We start from the raw sequence: 13,418 nt of genomic DNA on the forward strand, positions 1-13,418 counted from the left end.
CTGCTTCTGGTACCTTCAGCTAAGCTTCCAGGCCCTACACGGAGAGAAGATGTAGGGATGAACCCAGGACCCTGGCAATTTGGGGAGAAGGCCTAGCTAGCCAAAGGCCTGAAACCCTCAGCTATTTCTGAGGCAACCCTCTCCCCATAGTCCTGGACTTGGCAAGGGGGTCCTCTAAGCTCCTGGGCCAAGAGCCTAGCAGCCTTGACAGCGTACCTCCTCTTGGCCTGCCTATGTCTGCCCTCTGCCCCCCCCCCCCATTAGAGAGAGTCACCCACCGAGGCCTGTCAGGATGTCAGCAGTCACTCTGCTGAGACGCTGCTGGAAGGATGCGAGTTTCCAAACGAAGAGCCAGCTGGCTCCAACCCAGCTCCTCCTTTATCCATGTGAGAAAGAGACCGAGCCAGTGTGTTGGGCCCCTGAGACAGTGAAACTGAAGCCTGGCATCTGTAGCCTATAGAGCTAGCAAGGACTGGCAGCCCACACCACCGCTGCTAGAAGCAGCTCCAACGTCCCCACAACCTGTGGGGGGCTTAAAACAGCTCACACCAGTGTCAACTCCAGACTTGACCCCTTTCAAAAAATTTCCCAATGGCTTCTTTGCCACCAACCAGCAGTAAGACACACTGGGAACAGAAGAGGTCCCGGCTCCTTTGGCTCCTTCCTCTTGGACATTCTCCTACTCCTGGCCAGCCTGCTGGCAAAACACAGCAGGGAAGCCCAACCCCACACTTCCAGCCTGTGGTGGGAGCTTCACACCACAAACCAGGAAGTGGGGAGGAGGGGGCAGACCTTGCGCAATCCCACACTCGGGCCAGAACATCTGGAGCATAGGATGCTGGCAACACCCCCATCTCCTCCTGGGGCAGAAGCCAGACTGCCCACCAGAGAAGCTTGTCATTCACACAAAGGTGGGGGATGAGCTAGCGCCCTAGGAGGCTTCACAATGCCCTCTTCCTGCCCTTATCAGGGAACAAGAACCCAACTAGGGTCTCAGTTTTCCTCCTAGATTGGGAAGGGGCATTATTCCCACAGGAAGGGAGAGTCATTGTTTGGACAGCATGGCTGTAGGGGATAAGGAGGAAGGGGGTGGGAGCCACATCCAGGCCAATCTCATTAGTTCAAATTTACAACATATTGCCCCTACCCCACCCCCGGAAACAGCACAGAGTGCCACAAACAGCTGGATGACTTCCAGCAGGCAGCAGGCAGGCAGAGAGGCTGCCCCTCCCTCCCCAGGAAATTCTGGTTGAGGCCCATGAGAGGGGATGGCTGAGCCCCAGCCTGACTGACCAGTGGAGAAGCAGTTGGGGACCAGAATCCAGATGAATAGCCTAGCCTTGGGCTGGGCTAAATTCCTTGTTCATCTAAGGTTCACAAACATGCGACCTGTCCGTCTGTGCTGTCTAGATCTCCTGTTCTCACACCCAGTTAGTTGCTCTTCCATGCCAGGGTCAAAGAAATCAGACAGTTGTGACAAGCAAGCCCTCAAGGGTTCCGACAAGGCAGGGGCAGAATGTGAACAGGGAGGTAAGATTGTGTTTGCCAAGAAACAGAGCCAGACTACCCTTAGAATGGGAGAAGAGGGTGAGGGTGGCTCTGCTGGGTGTGGCGGCTGCCACGGAGCCGACGCAGTAAGCCAGGTCCTGGAGCACCTTACCCTGTCCTAAGACCACCCTTCCCTTGACCATTCCTTCCTTTGTGTCAGTCTTTTCCCATTTGAGGCTCAAATCTCTGCCACCGGTGCGCAATCTCATTTGAGAGGCTACAGATAGGGTGGGTAGCCGGTCTAGGTCCTGGAGAGGGAGTCAGAGGTGCGGGGCAACTGTTACCCAGTTAGATGGGTATTCCCAGGTCCCTGCAGCCTTGGCCCTGCCCTACAAATTGGCTCAGTTTAGGTGGTGAGCCCTCTTCGCAGGAATCCCAGGCATCAATGGGTTGGGTATCAGGGATGTAAGCGGTGGTCTACTGCCAAGGCAGGATTCCCTTTCTTTCCTCTATCAACTGTGATGACCAGGGCAGGGGCCTCCAGATGGGGCATGCATCCACTTCCGTTCAGTTCTCCCCTTTCGCCCCCCAATAAAGTTGGGGGGAAGGAGAGTTCCAGGATCAGAAATCGGTCTGAGGTTCCAAAGCCTCATGTTTTTTTCTCCACACTACCAACCGCACCCGCTGTGACCCGGCCAGTCCCAAAGCAAGGCCTTCCGGCCCGGGACCACCGAAAATTCAGTCCAGGATCGGGTTGCGGGGGTGGAGTAGACGGCACTCGGCCACTAGGATAGAACAGGACTGGGGAACCTGGGCTCAGGCCAGAGTGGTGAAGGTAAATTCTGACACCCGCCCCGCTCCTCCCCTAGACTCCTCGCTCCACCTCTTCGCACACTCGCCCCACCCCCGAACCGTGTGCCTTCTGCGCAGGCTCCAGTCTCCGCCCTCCTCGCGCTTCCGGCTGCACGGCGCATCCTGTAGGCGGCTAGATGCGAGCCCGCGGCCGGGCCGGTCTGAGTGCGCGCCTGGGCCGAGGCGCTTTAAAACCGGTGTCCGTGACCCTGCCTCCCGACACCGACCAGCCTCTGTTTCCTGGACGAGCCCGGCGCCCTGGGAGTGCCAGAGCAGGATCCCGAGTGACCGGATGTCGTGAGGCCGGTCAGATGCCAGCGCCGGTGAGAGGGGGCGCAGCGTCGCGGCGTCTGAGCCCACGGCGAGCTGGCACAGTGGGTCGGGCTGCAGAGACGGTCACGTCAGCATCCATTCCTGGCAGCCTGGCAGCCTCGGTCCAACCTGGACGTCAACACAGCAGATAAAAATAATGGGTCTTACCCGGGCGTGGTGGCGCACGCCTGTATTTCCAATACTTGGGAAGTGCATGAAAGCAGGAGGATCGGGAGTTCAAAGCCAGCGTGGTCTACATGGGACCTTGTCTAAAGAAAAGTAATGGCTCTTTAACCAGCCACGGAGCCGTGGTCATAGCTGAAGTCCAGCTTGGGCTGAGGACAAGTCTTGGCTCTGGCCTCAGGTTCACGGCCCAGTTGTCCCTTTCATCTCCCGTCTGTTGTACCACAAAAGCTGAAGGATGTAGTCAGATTTCCCTACTTCGTTTATCCGGCTTTTGGTAGACTAAGGCCTGCTGTGTCTTACTGACCCATAGACTTTTTGTTCCAGTTCCTAGTTATTCTCATATCCAGCCAGTCAGAGGTCAGTTAGAAGCCAGCAGGGTTGTACCCTGAACACTTAGAATGGGTCATCCCCATGTGTACTCACTTCCGGTCGAAACTGAGGGGGCCTCGTGACCTAGCTTTTGAGCGTGACAGGACAAAACTCAGTCTGTTTCTCAGCTAGGCCCTTCCCAGGTTCTGGCTGTGTTTTAATTCCTGGCCAGGATTAGGAACAAGGAGTCAGGTTCCAGAAACAAGTTTCCTTGGGAATGGTGTGATGTAAGGGAATCAGAAAATGCCAGCCCTTCTGTATCAGACTCGGGCACCCAAGCTCCTGTGTGCAGCAGGTGTGGGTAGAGCATGCCCACCCACCTGGCACCACTAACGGCCTGTCATTACCGGCACCATGTCCCAAAGCCCCCTGAGGCTATGTTAGCTGTGGTATTCTGTTTATGCCTCAGAATGAACCACACAATGGGAACCCCACTCTACTGATAAAGAAACCCAGGCAGGCAGACAGATGCTTACTTTTTTCCCCCCATTACAGCTTTCCCGAAAGATTGGGCAAAAAAAGCAGCGACTAGCAGAATCCCAGCAGCAGCAGATCCTTAAAGAGAGGCCACCCTCAGCCCCAGGCCTGCAGCGGAGCATCTACTTCTCCAGTTCCGAGGACCACCCTGCCCGGCTGGGGCCAGAGTTTTTTGACCAGCCAGCAGTCACCCTGGCCCGTGCATTTCTGGGGCAGGTAATGTAAATGCAGGTGTGGGTTCCAGGACCCCTAGTCCTGTCACTACTTGTTCACATCCGTGATACGGCCTTCCTCGTGCTCACATAAGTAGCTGCTTTGTCCACATTGGCCTGGGACAGTGTGGCTGTTGCTTAGGATCACTACAAAGAGAAATATGATAGTGGTGTTTCTTGGTGGAGGTAGCAGAACCACTGGAAACTCTCCTGCTTTGGCAATCAATTGTTAGCCTTTCCCATCTGTCTAAAATCCCCTTAGGACAGGTTGTTTGCAAGGACTATGGACAATATTAGGTAGGTAAACCCTGTTCCCTGATGGCTGGGACCAGGGATACCATTAGGCTGCATGTCTGAATCCCTTGAAAGAGCTGGTCTTCTCGCTGCAGGATCTGGGCTGTGCCAGGCGTGCTTGGAGTGGGAATGGGGACTACTCCAGGTCCAGCCTGGTGTGCCCTATAATACAGCCTGTCACCTTCTGAAGTGCACATCATGGAGCTGGCCGGGTTCATCTGGAGCACCCACTATTCTTAGGTGCCAGAGCTTTGACAAGCTTCCCTTTAGGATAGCATGGCCAAGGACAGCCAGTTTCTCTAATAGAAAAGATGGTGCTGAGAGTCCATGTTAAGAGGAACAGACCCTGACCTACAGCAGAAGGCACTTAATTCTGTTGCCAGGCTGTTTTAAGCTGCAAGGCTCTGTGTTCCTTCTAAAAGCACCAGAGTATTCAACATCTAAGATATGACAAAACATGGCACAGATTCATCCCAGGTTTAGGTAGAGGACCCAAAGGTGGCCCAACACCACCACCATACATCTGCCACTATTCAGCATCTTGGGCATGTCAGCTGGCTCCCTGTCATTCCTGCTTGAGCCCATGTTGGTAGACCAGATGATGTCTGACAGGGCAAGGGGTATTTTAGCCTGTGTATCTATCCCTTTGGTCAGGGAAAACTCAGGCGTGGGTCACAAGCTCAGTAAAGGTTCTGCAGTGAGCTGCTGGGACAGCCATCTGCTCTGGCCTCAGGAGCATGTTGCCTTCCCAGGCCCTCCGCCAGAAAAGTGCTAGGGGCTCCCTCCAGCTCAGCTGGGGTTTCCAGTATGTCCCTTGAAGACATGGGAGCATGTGAGTATGGTTGAAGGCACACTCCCTGACCTTTTTCCTCTCCCAAAATGCTCATCCCTGTCTTCAGTGTTTTGGGTTCCTGAAAGGATTTCCAGGCTTCCATGACAAGCTCTGGCCCCTCTTCCTCCACCCTGCCTGTTATACCAACCCTGAGGCACCATGGGTCTACCTGGACTGAGATAAAGGTGCCTTCCGACCAAATAATCCCTCAACCCTAAGGATATGAAGCGCTGTGGACATGGATCCTGAAATCTTCCTATGAGCCCTGGCTAAGAGTGCTGGCCATTCTTAGGCTCGTGGACCAGGCTAGGCATTGCATGAGCTGGCCCCACTGGCCCTGTTTCTCATTAAGGCCTTAGCATTCGTGGGCACAATCTGAGATGTAGATCCTTTGTGGCTAGCCTGTTTTAACAAGCACACCACAGAATCTGGAATTCCCAGGAAGCTGTGTAAGGACCCCTTGGGGCCACTGAACATTTAAGGCTCTCAAGGGAACTCTGGGAGAGGATGTGGGAAAGCAGAGAACACACTGAAGGGACTTTGAGGTCAGCCTGCACAGTGAAGCTCGAGATGTGGTCAGAACCCCCAGTGAACAACTGTAGTTGGTCAGGAATGGCTAGTCACCTTAACAGCGGCATCCAGGCTCCAAGCAGAAGCAGAAGAGGCAGAATGGAGAGCCAGGTGGCTAGGTCTGGCTGGGCCTGGGTTCCTGGTCCATCTTGAACTTAAGAGAGGAGGTCTAGGTAGGGACTGTCCAGGTGGGTTGATCCCCTCCCTATGGTCTGAGCAGGCTCAATGCCCACAGGTCCTTGTCCGGCGACTCGCTGACGGAACGGAACTCCGTGGGCGCATTGTGGAGACTGAGGCATACTTGGGGCCAGAAGATGAAGCTGCTCACTCAAGGGGTGGCCGGCAGACTCCCCGCAACCGTGGCATGTTCATGAAACCCGGGACGCTATATGTGTACATCATCTATGGCATGTACTTCTGCTTGAATGTCTCCAGTCAAGGTTAGTGGTACTGGGCTTGGGGAAACAGACAGGGCAGCATCTGGCCAACTCCCCTGGAAGACTGAGGTAGACAGGCATTTGAGCAGGGCGATGCCATTGCCGGGGTTAAGTTGGGATTTCAGGAGCTTTGACTGCTCTTGACAGGGCAAGCCTGGCTAAAGCAGCTGAGTTTCCACAAGACAGAGGCTACAGGGACAGCTTGAATGCAGAGCAGTCAGGTTCTGTGGCCAGAGTCCAGAAGGATGTTTTTGATTCTGGGTTAAATTTGGAGTGGGCCAGCAGGTAGGGAAGGGGAAAGCAAGAGACTGGTTTGGGGTAATCTGGGCTCATACGGGAACCTTGCCGAAAGTCCTGTTATGGGATCTGGCTCGGTCATTCTCATCCAGGAGTATTTCTGCCCCTGAGGAGACATCAGGCAATGTTTGCTGACATATTTGGTTATCATAGCTGGCTAGGTAAAGGCAGGGATGCTTCTAGAAACCCTACAGTAACCACAGAGGACCTTTTGGCCCCAGATAGCATTTGTGGAGGGTTACTGATGCAGTGTTCCTGAGAGAAACCGGCTCTTCTCTGGGGTCCAGCTCTGTCTTGACAAGCATGTAGCATTGTCCCCAGTGGTCAGAGTCTGAAGAACCAGTATCATCCTACCAAAGCCACCACTGGCCAGGAACATGATTGGCATATCTCAACATATGTGCTTAATACCCTCCTGCTTGCCCACAGTGACCAGATGTTCTTGGTTTGCTGGACAAGTACTTGTACTTCAGGTTGGCCCTAGCAGAAGGCTAAGGTGTCCAGTGCATGGGGTTTGGACGTTAGAGGTGACCACAGAGCTGATACTGAGGACACTATGGATGACTAGACATCACTATGAGAGGAGGCTGGAGAGGTAGATCTGTGGTTAAGAGCATTGGCTGCTCTTGCAGAGGACCTGGGTTCTTTTCCCAGCTTCCACATGGCAGTTCACAACCATAACTCCACTTCCAGGAAATCCAGTGCCCTCTTCTGGCCTCTGTCAGCACCAGGTGCACAAGTGTACAGACACACATAAGCAGAATTTCAATACACTTCTTTTTCTTTTTTTAATTAAAAAGAGAGAGAGAAAAAGATGACAGAAGCCTTCTTGGACAGAACCAATCCCGCTAGTGTGGCTGAACTAAGGAAACAAAACCAGAGATGTTAGTGCTATAGTTTCTGAGGGGGGGAAAATGCAGGTTCCTGAGACATGGTGAACAAGGCAGAGGCAGGGGTGAACATGTAACTGAAACACCCCAAGAACATCCAGGTTGGAGGCAAATTCCCACAAGGGTGTATGTGGTATTGGTGAGGGTCATCCATGTTGAGAGAGGCTAAGGACACATATCACTGGCACTTGGGAGTTAGGCAAGGACATGGAAGTCAAAGGTGTTTGCATGAAGATGAGAGGGAGCCAGGATAGGGCGGGATGATAAAGTGGCCCTGGGAGCTGAGAGTAGGGATCGTGTGCCCTGCACTCACAGGGACTCTGTGTCCTGCTTCTCCCTGAAATGGCAGAGGCGGTTCCAGTTGGTGAGCTAGGTACAGCACGGGACTGCACCTTCTAGTCTTTCTTGACTTACCATTTTCTAGTAGAATGGTGTCCCTTCTGCCCCAGAGGTGCTGGTTCTCTGGGGCTTCCTATGCCATCCTAATAGCCACCACCAGTCAAGACTAGGAGAAGCTACAGAAAGGACTGACTCACACTAGATGATCGTAGTTCTGGCTTTGGAGAGCAGTGGTGGGAGTCTCGCTGTCAGCCTTGCCAGGTAGAGGCTTCCCAAGGAACTCAGGGAAGGCAGAGCAGCCTAGCTGGTGACAGGGAAGGGAGCTGCATATCTGGATGCAGTAGGTACAGGTTACACATGCAGGAGAACAGCAGCACCACTGCCACAGTGGGTGTGTGCAGGAGATCTAAAGTTTACTTTCAGGCTGTCTGTCTGTCCCACAGGGGCTGGGGCTTGTGTCCTGTTACGAGCACTAGAGCCCCTGGAGGGCCTGGAGACCATGCGGCAGCTTCGCAACAACCTCCGGAAAAGCACTGCTGGCCGTACACTCAAGGACCGTGAGCTCTGTAGTGGCCCGTCCAAGCTGTGCCAGGCCCTGGCCATTGATAAGAGTTTTGATCAGCGAGACCTGGCCCAAGATGAGGCTGTGTGGCTGGAGCGTGGCCCTGTGGAGTCCAGCAGCCCAGCTGTGGTGGCAGCAGCTCGCATAGGCATTGGTCATGCAGGGGAGTGGACCCAGAAGCCCCTGCGCTTCTATATCCAGGGCAGCCCGTGGGTCAGTGTGGTTGACAGAGTGGCTGAACAGGTGTATCAGCCTCAGCAAACAGCCTGATGGGATTTTTTATTTTTTTAAAGTAGAATAAATATCTTGTTTGTGGGAACTGTCCAAGTCTCAGCCAGAATTTGTGTGCATGAAGTTAATTCTTCATCTGGGTCAGGAAACCTGGGAAGCCTGTATGTATGGCACTGGAGAGGGGAGAGTCATCAGTGTATGGGCATATACACCTAGGAGCAGGAATGAGTTAAATGAGTTTCTGGACACTCTCAAGGATGGCTGCAGGAGGGGCAGGTTGGGAAAGGGGTCAGAAAGACACAACTGTGTGTGTGTGTGAAGGACTTGGACTTCAGAGACACATCCTGGAAAACCTCCTCCAGCTCAGCAATGTTAAGATGCTGTAAGGACCAGACTGAAGAGGCGGCAATGGTTAAAAGCTTCCCGCTCTTCTAGAGTTCCGTTCTCAACTCCACACCCAGGGGCTCACAACCTCCGTAACTCTCGCTCCAGGGTATGCTTTCTTCTGACCTCTGGGGACCCACACATACAAAACCATAAATAAAAATAAATAAACATAGTTTTTAAAGTAAAGTTGGTGGCACATGCCTGTAATCCTAGCATATGGGGACAGAGGCAAGAAGATCAGGAGTTCAAAGTCATCCTTGGCTACCTATCACATGTGAGGTCTAGGCTGCATAAAACTTTGTCTCAAAAAAAAAAAAAAGTCCAGCAGTGGTTGCCCCATAGCTACTTCTGACCAGATGGACAGCTAGAACAAGAACTGGTTCTGCTAGACTAGAGCTGCCCATCCTCCCAAGGCCAGTCAGGAGCCCTGGGCAAGGAGTAGGCTAGTTCCCATTCCCACTGGGCATGCTGCCTGGGCTCATGTGAGCAGTGCTTGGAAGACAGCAATGACAGGGTCCTCATGGGTGGTCACCACCAGCACACTGCGGAACTTGTCAAAGAGCGTGAGCAGCTGGGAACGCCGTGTGTTCTCATTGTACATGATCTCCTCCAGATGGTGACGGCCACGGAAGTAGTGAAGGAGCCTGGAAGAGAGAGGGTGGCATGAGCCTAGCCCAAGACAAGGAGTAAGGACTCCAAAAGCCATTGATGGGTGGATCTGTAAGCTGCCTGCAAGCTTGTGAAGAGCCGTGTGACCGGCGGTGGGCCTGAAGGGAGTCCACAAAGCAGTGCGGCTATGCACCCAATGAAGGGAGAAGTGCTAAAGGCTTCTTTATTCTCCTATGACACTGGGTTCAGTCTGCTCCAGGGAACAGGTCAGGCCTGGATCAGCACTTGGAAGAGTTGTAAATGGTCCTCCAACAGTCTGCAGTGTGATTCTTCAATACTGAACATGACAACCTGACCTCTCTCATAACACCATGCCCTTACCACAACTAAGTCAGGATTGACATGGCAGACATTAAGCTACTTAATTTTTCACCAGGGCCAAGAATTAGGACATATTCGTGCCAAGCCCCAAGCGGGTCAGAACTTGAGAGTAGCTGCCTCTCAAGCAGTGACAAGGTACATCCAGAAGTTCTGAGTAAGCTGCCCACTAGACCTAGGGGCTTGGCCAGAGCCTGCATCCCCACACCTGGACAATAGCTCCTGCCCTTCACACATCAATCCTAGGTGGAGACCCACCATGAGCTGTGATAGTCAAGGATACCAGCGTTCCTATACCATGTCCCACTCAGTCGCCTGCTCCCTACCTGGCAAACATGCGGAGGTCCTCGGGGTTTTGGGCCGCAGGCACGTTGAGGATGGCAGCCCGCTCATGCTCGGAGAGGCTAGCCAGCAGGTTCTCTGTCATCCTCTTGTTCAGTGGCGAGTCCCCACTGGGGAGCAGCTCTGCACTGGAGTTGTCCATACTGGGGCTGGTAAGGGTCATGTCATCACTGCTGGCTGTGGGTTGAAACAGCCAATTGATGTCAATTATGCCAAGATGGAGAACATTGAAGGCACTGACAGCATCCAGATCCTGAGGTCACTGCCACACTCCCCTTCTGGTGCCCAAACTGTACCATGTACCTGCATGCAAGAACTCACTGCCACCCCACCTCCTAAGTGTATAGTATGCCTTTTATGTGGCTAACCTGGAACACAAGGAGCTGCCCCATAGGAACAGCTTCAAGGGCCCAGAACAGAAGAATGCTGCATGCCCACTATCCCCTAAAGCAGGCATGGGTATCATGTCCCACCTCAGCCAACATGGGGATGAAGCACTTGACAGAGTTCACATGGACCTAACAACAGACAGCTGTGATCCCTGTGTTGACAGTATGAGGCCCTGCTGAGCACTGGCTGGAGTAGGGGAGTCCAGCTGTGCTTCAGTGGGCAAAGGCTGCCCCTAACTACAGCCAGCCGCTTGGGGATGAAGCCTTCCCCTCAGACCCAGGGGAGGCAGGAGGAAGAGGTCTTCACAGGCAGGGACAGAGACAGGTGAGTATACAGACATGTAAAGACATCTCTTATTCCAGCAGTGCCTAGGCTTCCTGGATGCCATCACCAAAATCTCCCAGCCTCCCACTACCAGACAGGTGTCCTGGATGGGGATCCTACTTGGGGAGCCGAAGCTTAGGGCATTGGGCGTGCTGAGGCTGCGACCACCAACTCGGGCAGTGAAGGGGACATCATCCTCTCGCAGTCTGGGCTCCTCTTCACTGGGTGAGGCCATCAGACAAACGTAGGTGTGCAGCTGGATGAGGAGCCGGCGCTGCAGCATCCACACCACCATCTGGATGAGCTGGGTCTGTGGGTGAGCAGGGCAGACAGTGTGGGCTGGTTCCCTTACTCCACTTTTGACCCTGTTCCTAGGGGATGAGAGAGCTTAGGCCCTTAACAGCCCCAGTACCTAAGTATGAAGGCCTCCTGTTTGGAAGAAGGGACTCTCAGCTGCTGAGAAGGTCAGCTCAGCCCAGGGGAAGCAATGGGCTAGAAGAATTCCCAGACTACACTGGCACTAGCTCCCATCACACGCCTGGGCTCCCTCCCTTCTCCCTACAGCAAGGTCTGTTCTTAACTCCCTCACTCCAGCCCACTGAGACCTGCTGCCATTAGACAGTCCACTGCTAGGCAAGCCCACACACTGTTCAGAGAAGCAACTGCTCTATGAGTCCTTGGCTTTTCCTGAAAGTCTGCTCCGAGAACAGAGATGTTTCCAGAGAAAATGGGAAGGGGACCTACTGCTCCGGCATGCAGCCAGTGGCTGGCTCTTCCTTGATAAGGCACATTCAGGCCTTGTGAGCACTGGCCAGGCAGTACCCAACACCACGGAAAAGCATCCTCAGGCAGACACCAAGCTGCAAGGTGTGTGCAGACTGTACCAGTGCACTCATCTTTGGGAGGCCCAGAAGAGCTGCTGCTCAGGAGGTCACTCATGGGACAGGGCTGGGTTACCATGGTCAAAACCAAATAAAATTTTATTGAAATTCAAGCTATTGAAACACAAAACGTAAAAACTAAAACACAAAAGCTTTGCAAGCATTAGACAGTATTCCCTGGGATATGGCAAACCAAGCAGCTCCATCCCAGCCCCCAAAAAGGCCTGAAGCAGCTGCTCAGCATGGAAGATCAGCCGTTATCCAGACAACTGGGAAGTTTCTGCTGGGATGGGAGCACTGCCAGACCCTCCCCCAAGAACTGCCTGGGGGAGAGAAGGGAGGGTACAGATGTAAAGTGTATCTTTCATCCTCCTGGCTCAGTTCCTGGAAACCAAGGGCTCCGTGAAAGGCAGCTTTAAACTCTGGCACACTCAGCATGTAAATGAGCTGAAAACCCAGGATCTTATTCCCATTCACAATCTGAGAAGGGGAAGTATTTGACTTTAAGGACTGATTCTGCCAGCGTATCTGGCATCTACTGAAGATAAAGCACGGAGATCACCCAGCTTGTTTCAGACACCTGTCCTCTCCCCTGGGTCCCCTCCTAGAGCTCAAAGCACTTAATAGAGGGGAGGGGCAAAGCCTCTCTGCTCCAAGTCACCACTCCCCATCTCTTGAGCATGGGGCTGTGAAAAGTGACTGACCTGCAGCACACTGCACTTTCAGAAGCACCCATTACAGCCAGCCTCCAGCTACCAGCCCCTGCCCTGACCCAGGCCTGCCAGGCAACACACAGTCCTAGCCTGATGTACTGTAGGTCTTAGGAAAAGGACCATAGGCCCAGAGACCCTAGGATTCCACACCAAGATCCCATGGTTTCTAAGACCCCAGAGGAAGGGAAAGCAGGGCCTAGGCTTAGTGAAAAACAAAGCCGTCTGGAGCCTCCATCTGTGAGAAGCCCCTTGCCCAGGGGTAGCACAAGGAAAAGCCAATGCTCTTCCGGCAAACTTAAGCCAGTCATGGAATTGAGGATACCCATGGTGGCTCCATGGACCACAGGAAGCCTGCAGTATTCACCAGCAAGTCCCCCAAACCAAGCCGAAGGTCAACAGTGCTAAGGGCCTTTGAGTCAAGGGGGGCTCTAGTGACTCACCTCCTGTGCAGGGGGAGCCAGAGGGCTCCTGAACTCCAACAAAGAAACAGGCAAGGAAAACTTAGCCAGGATGGATGGCAGGTCATGGGACGGGAACTGGCGGGAGAACTGCTCAGCCAGCGGGGAGTACCTAGAGCAAATAACCATGGTCACAGTGCAGTCTCATGCTCACAGCAACTGTCTGGGTGGGCATAATGACAACAGAATGAAGTATGGTGACCTGGCAGGCCTTCGGATGGACAGAGTTGCAGGCATCGTCCCTTAAGATGTGTCAGGAATCACAGAACCCCTCTGATCTCAGCCAGGAAGAGACAGCCTTAACATGGGCAGCACCAAACCTGACTGGGATCTATCTACACCTAAGCACGCCATTGGCAGTTAGAGCTGGCCTCGGGACTTCAAAACCTCTGGTGCCTGGTCACTGGGGGTGCCACTAGGTCCTGCTAGACTCTTCCTAGCTCTAGACTCTAGATTTTGGCAGCCAAAGGTACTCACAGGCAAACACTGGCATTGGGAGACAGGACATAGACGTTGTTCTCACACAATGGGTAAATGATGACCGCCTTGCCCCAGTATACCAGGTGAGCTGCGAGCTGGAAGACCTGC

General features: G+C 53.5%; 2 protein-coding genes across 4 annotated transcripts in view; one reads left to right on the forward strand and one right to left on the reverse strand.

The window, feature by feature from the left end:
• Nucleotides 1-2,418: 2,418 nt before the first annotated feature.
• Mpg (N-methylpurine DNA glycosylase) lies at nucleotides 2,419-8,436 on the forward strand. The gene is made up of 4 exons (XM_050133097.1): nucleotides 2,419-2,663; nucleotides 3,703-3,900; nucleotides 5,828-6,032; nucleotides 7,999-8,436. Exons 1-4 carry the CDS (start codon nucleotides 2,478-2,480, stop codon nucleotides 8,385-8,387), a joined length of 978 nt encoding a protein of 325 aa, XP_049989054.1. The 5' UTR covers nucleotides 2,419-2,477; the 3' UTR covers nucleotides 8,388-8,436.
• A 777-nt stretch (nucleotides 8,437-9,213) lies between these two features.
• The window catches only part of Nprl3 (NPR3 like, GATOR1 complex subunit), a 39,428-nt gene continuing 35,223 nt past the window's right edge, over nucleotides 9,214-13,418 (reverse strand). For all 3 annotated transcript variants that reach the window (XM_050132970.1, XM_050132903.1, XM_050133021.1), the window contains 5 exons: nucleotides 13,308-13,414; nucleotides 12,813-12,942; nucleotides 10,899-11,088; nucleotides 10,049-10,241; nucleotides 9,214-9,379 (listed from right to left, as the gene is read on the reverse strand). In XM_050132970.1, coding sequence (XP_049988927.1) covers nucleotides 9,214-9,379; nucleotides 10,049-10,241; nucleotides 10,899-11,088; nucleotides 12,813-12,942; nucleotides 13,308-13,414 — 786 coding nt within the window. The remainder of the gene's footprint in view (nucleotides 9,380-10,048; nucleotides 10,242-10,898; nucleotides 11,089-12,812; nucleotides 12,943-13,307; nucleotides 13,415-13,418) is intronic.

Source organism: Alexandromys fortis, unplaced genomic scaffold (assembly GCF_014885135.2).
Source record: "Alexandromys fortis isolate MF-2015 unplaced genomic scaffold, M_Fortis_MF-2015_v1.1 scaffold_29, whole genome shotgun sequence".
Lineage (NCBI taxonomy): Eukaryota > Metazoa > Chordata > Mammalia > Rodentia > Cricetidae > Alexandromys > Alexandromys fortis.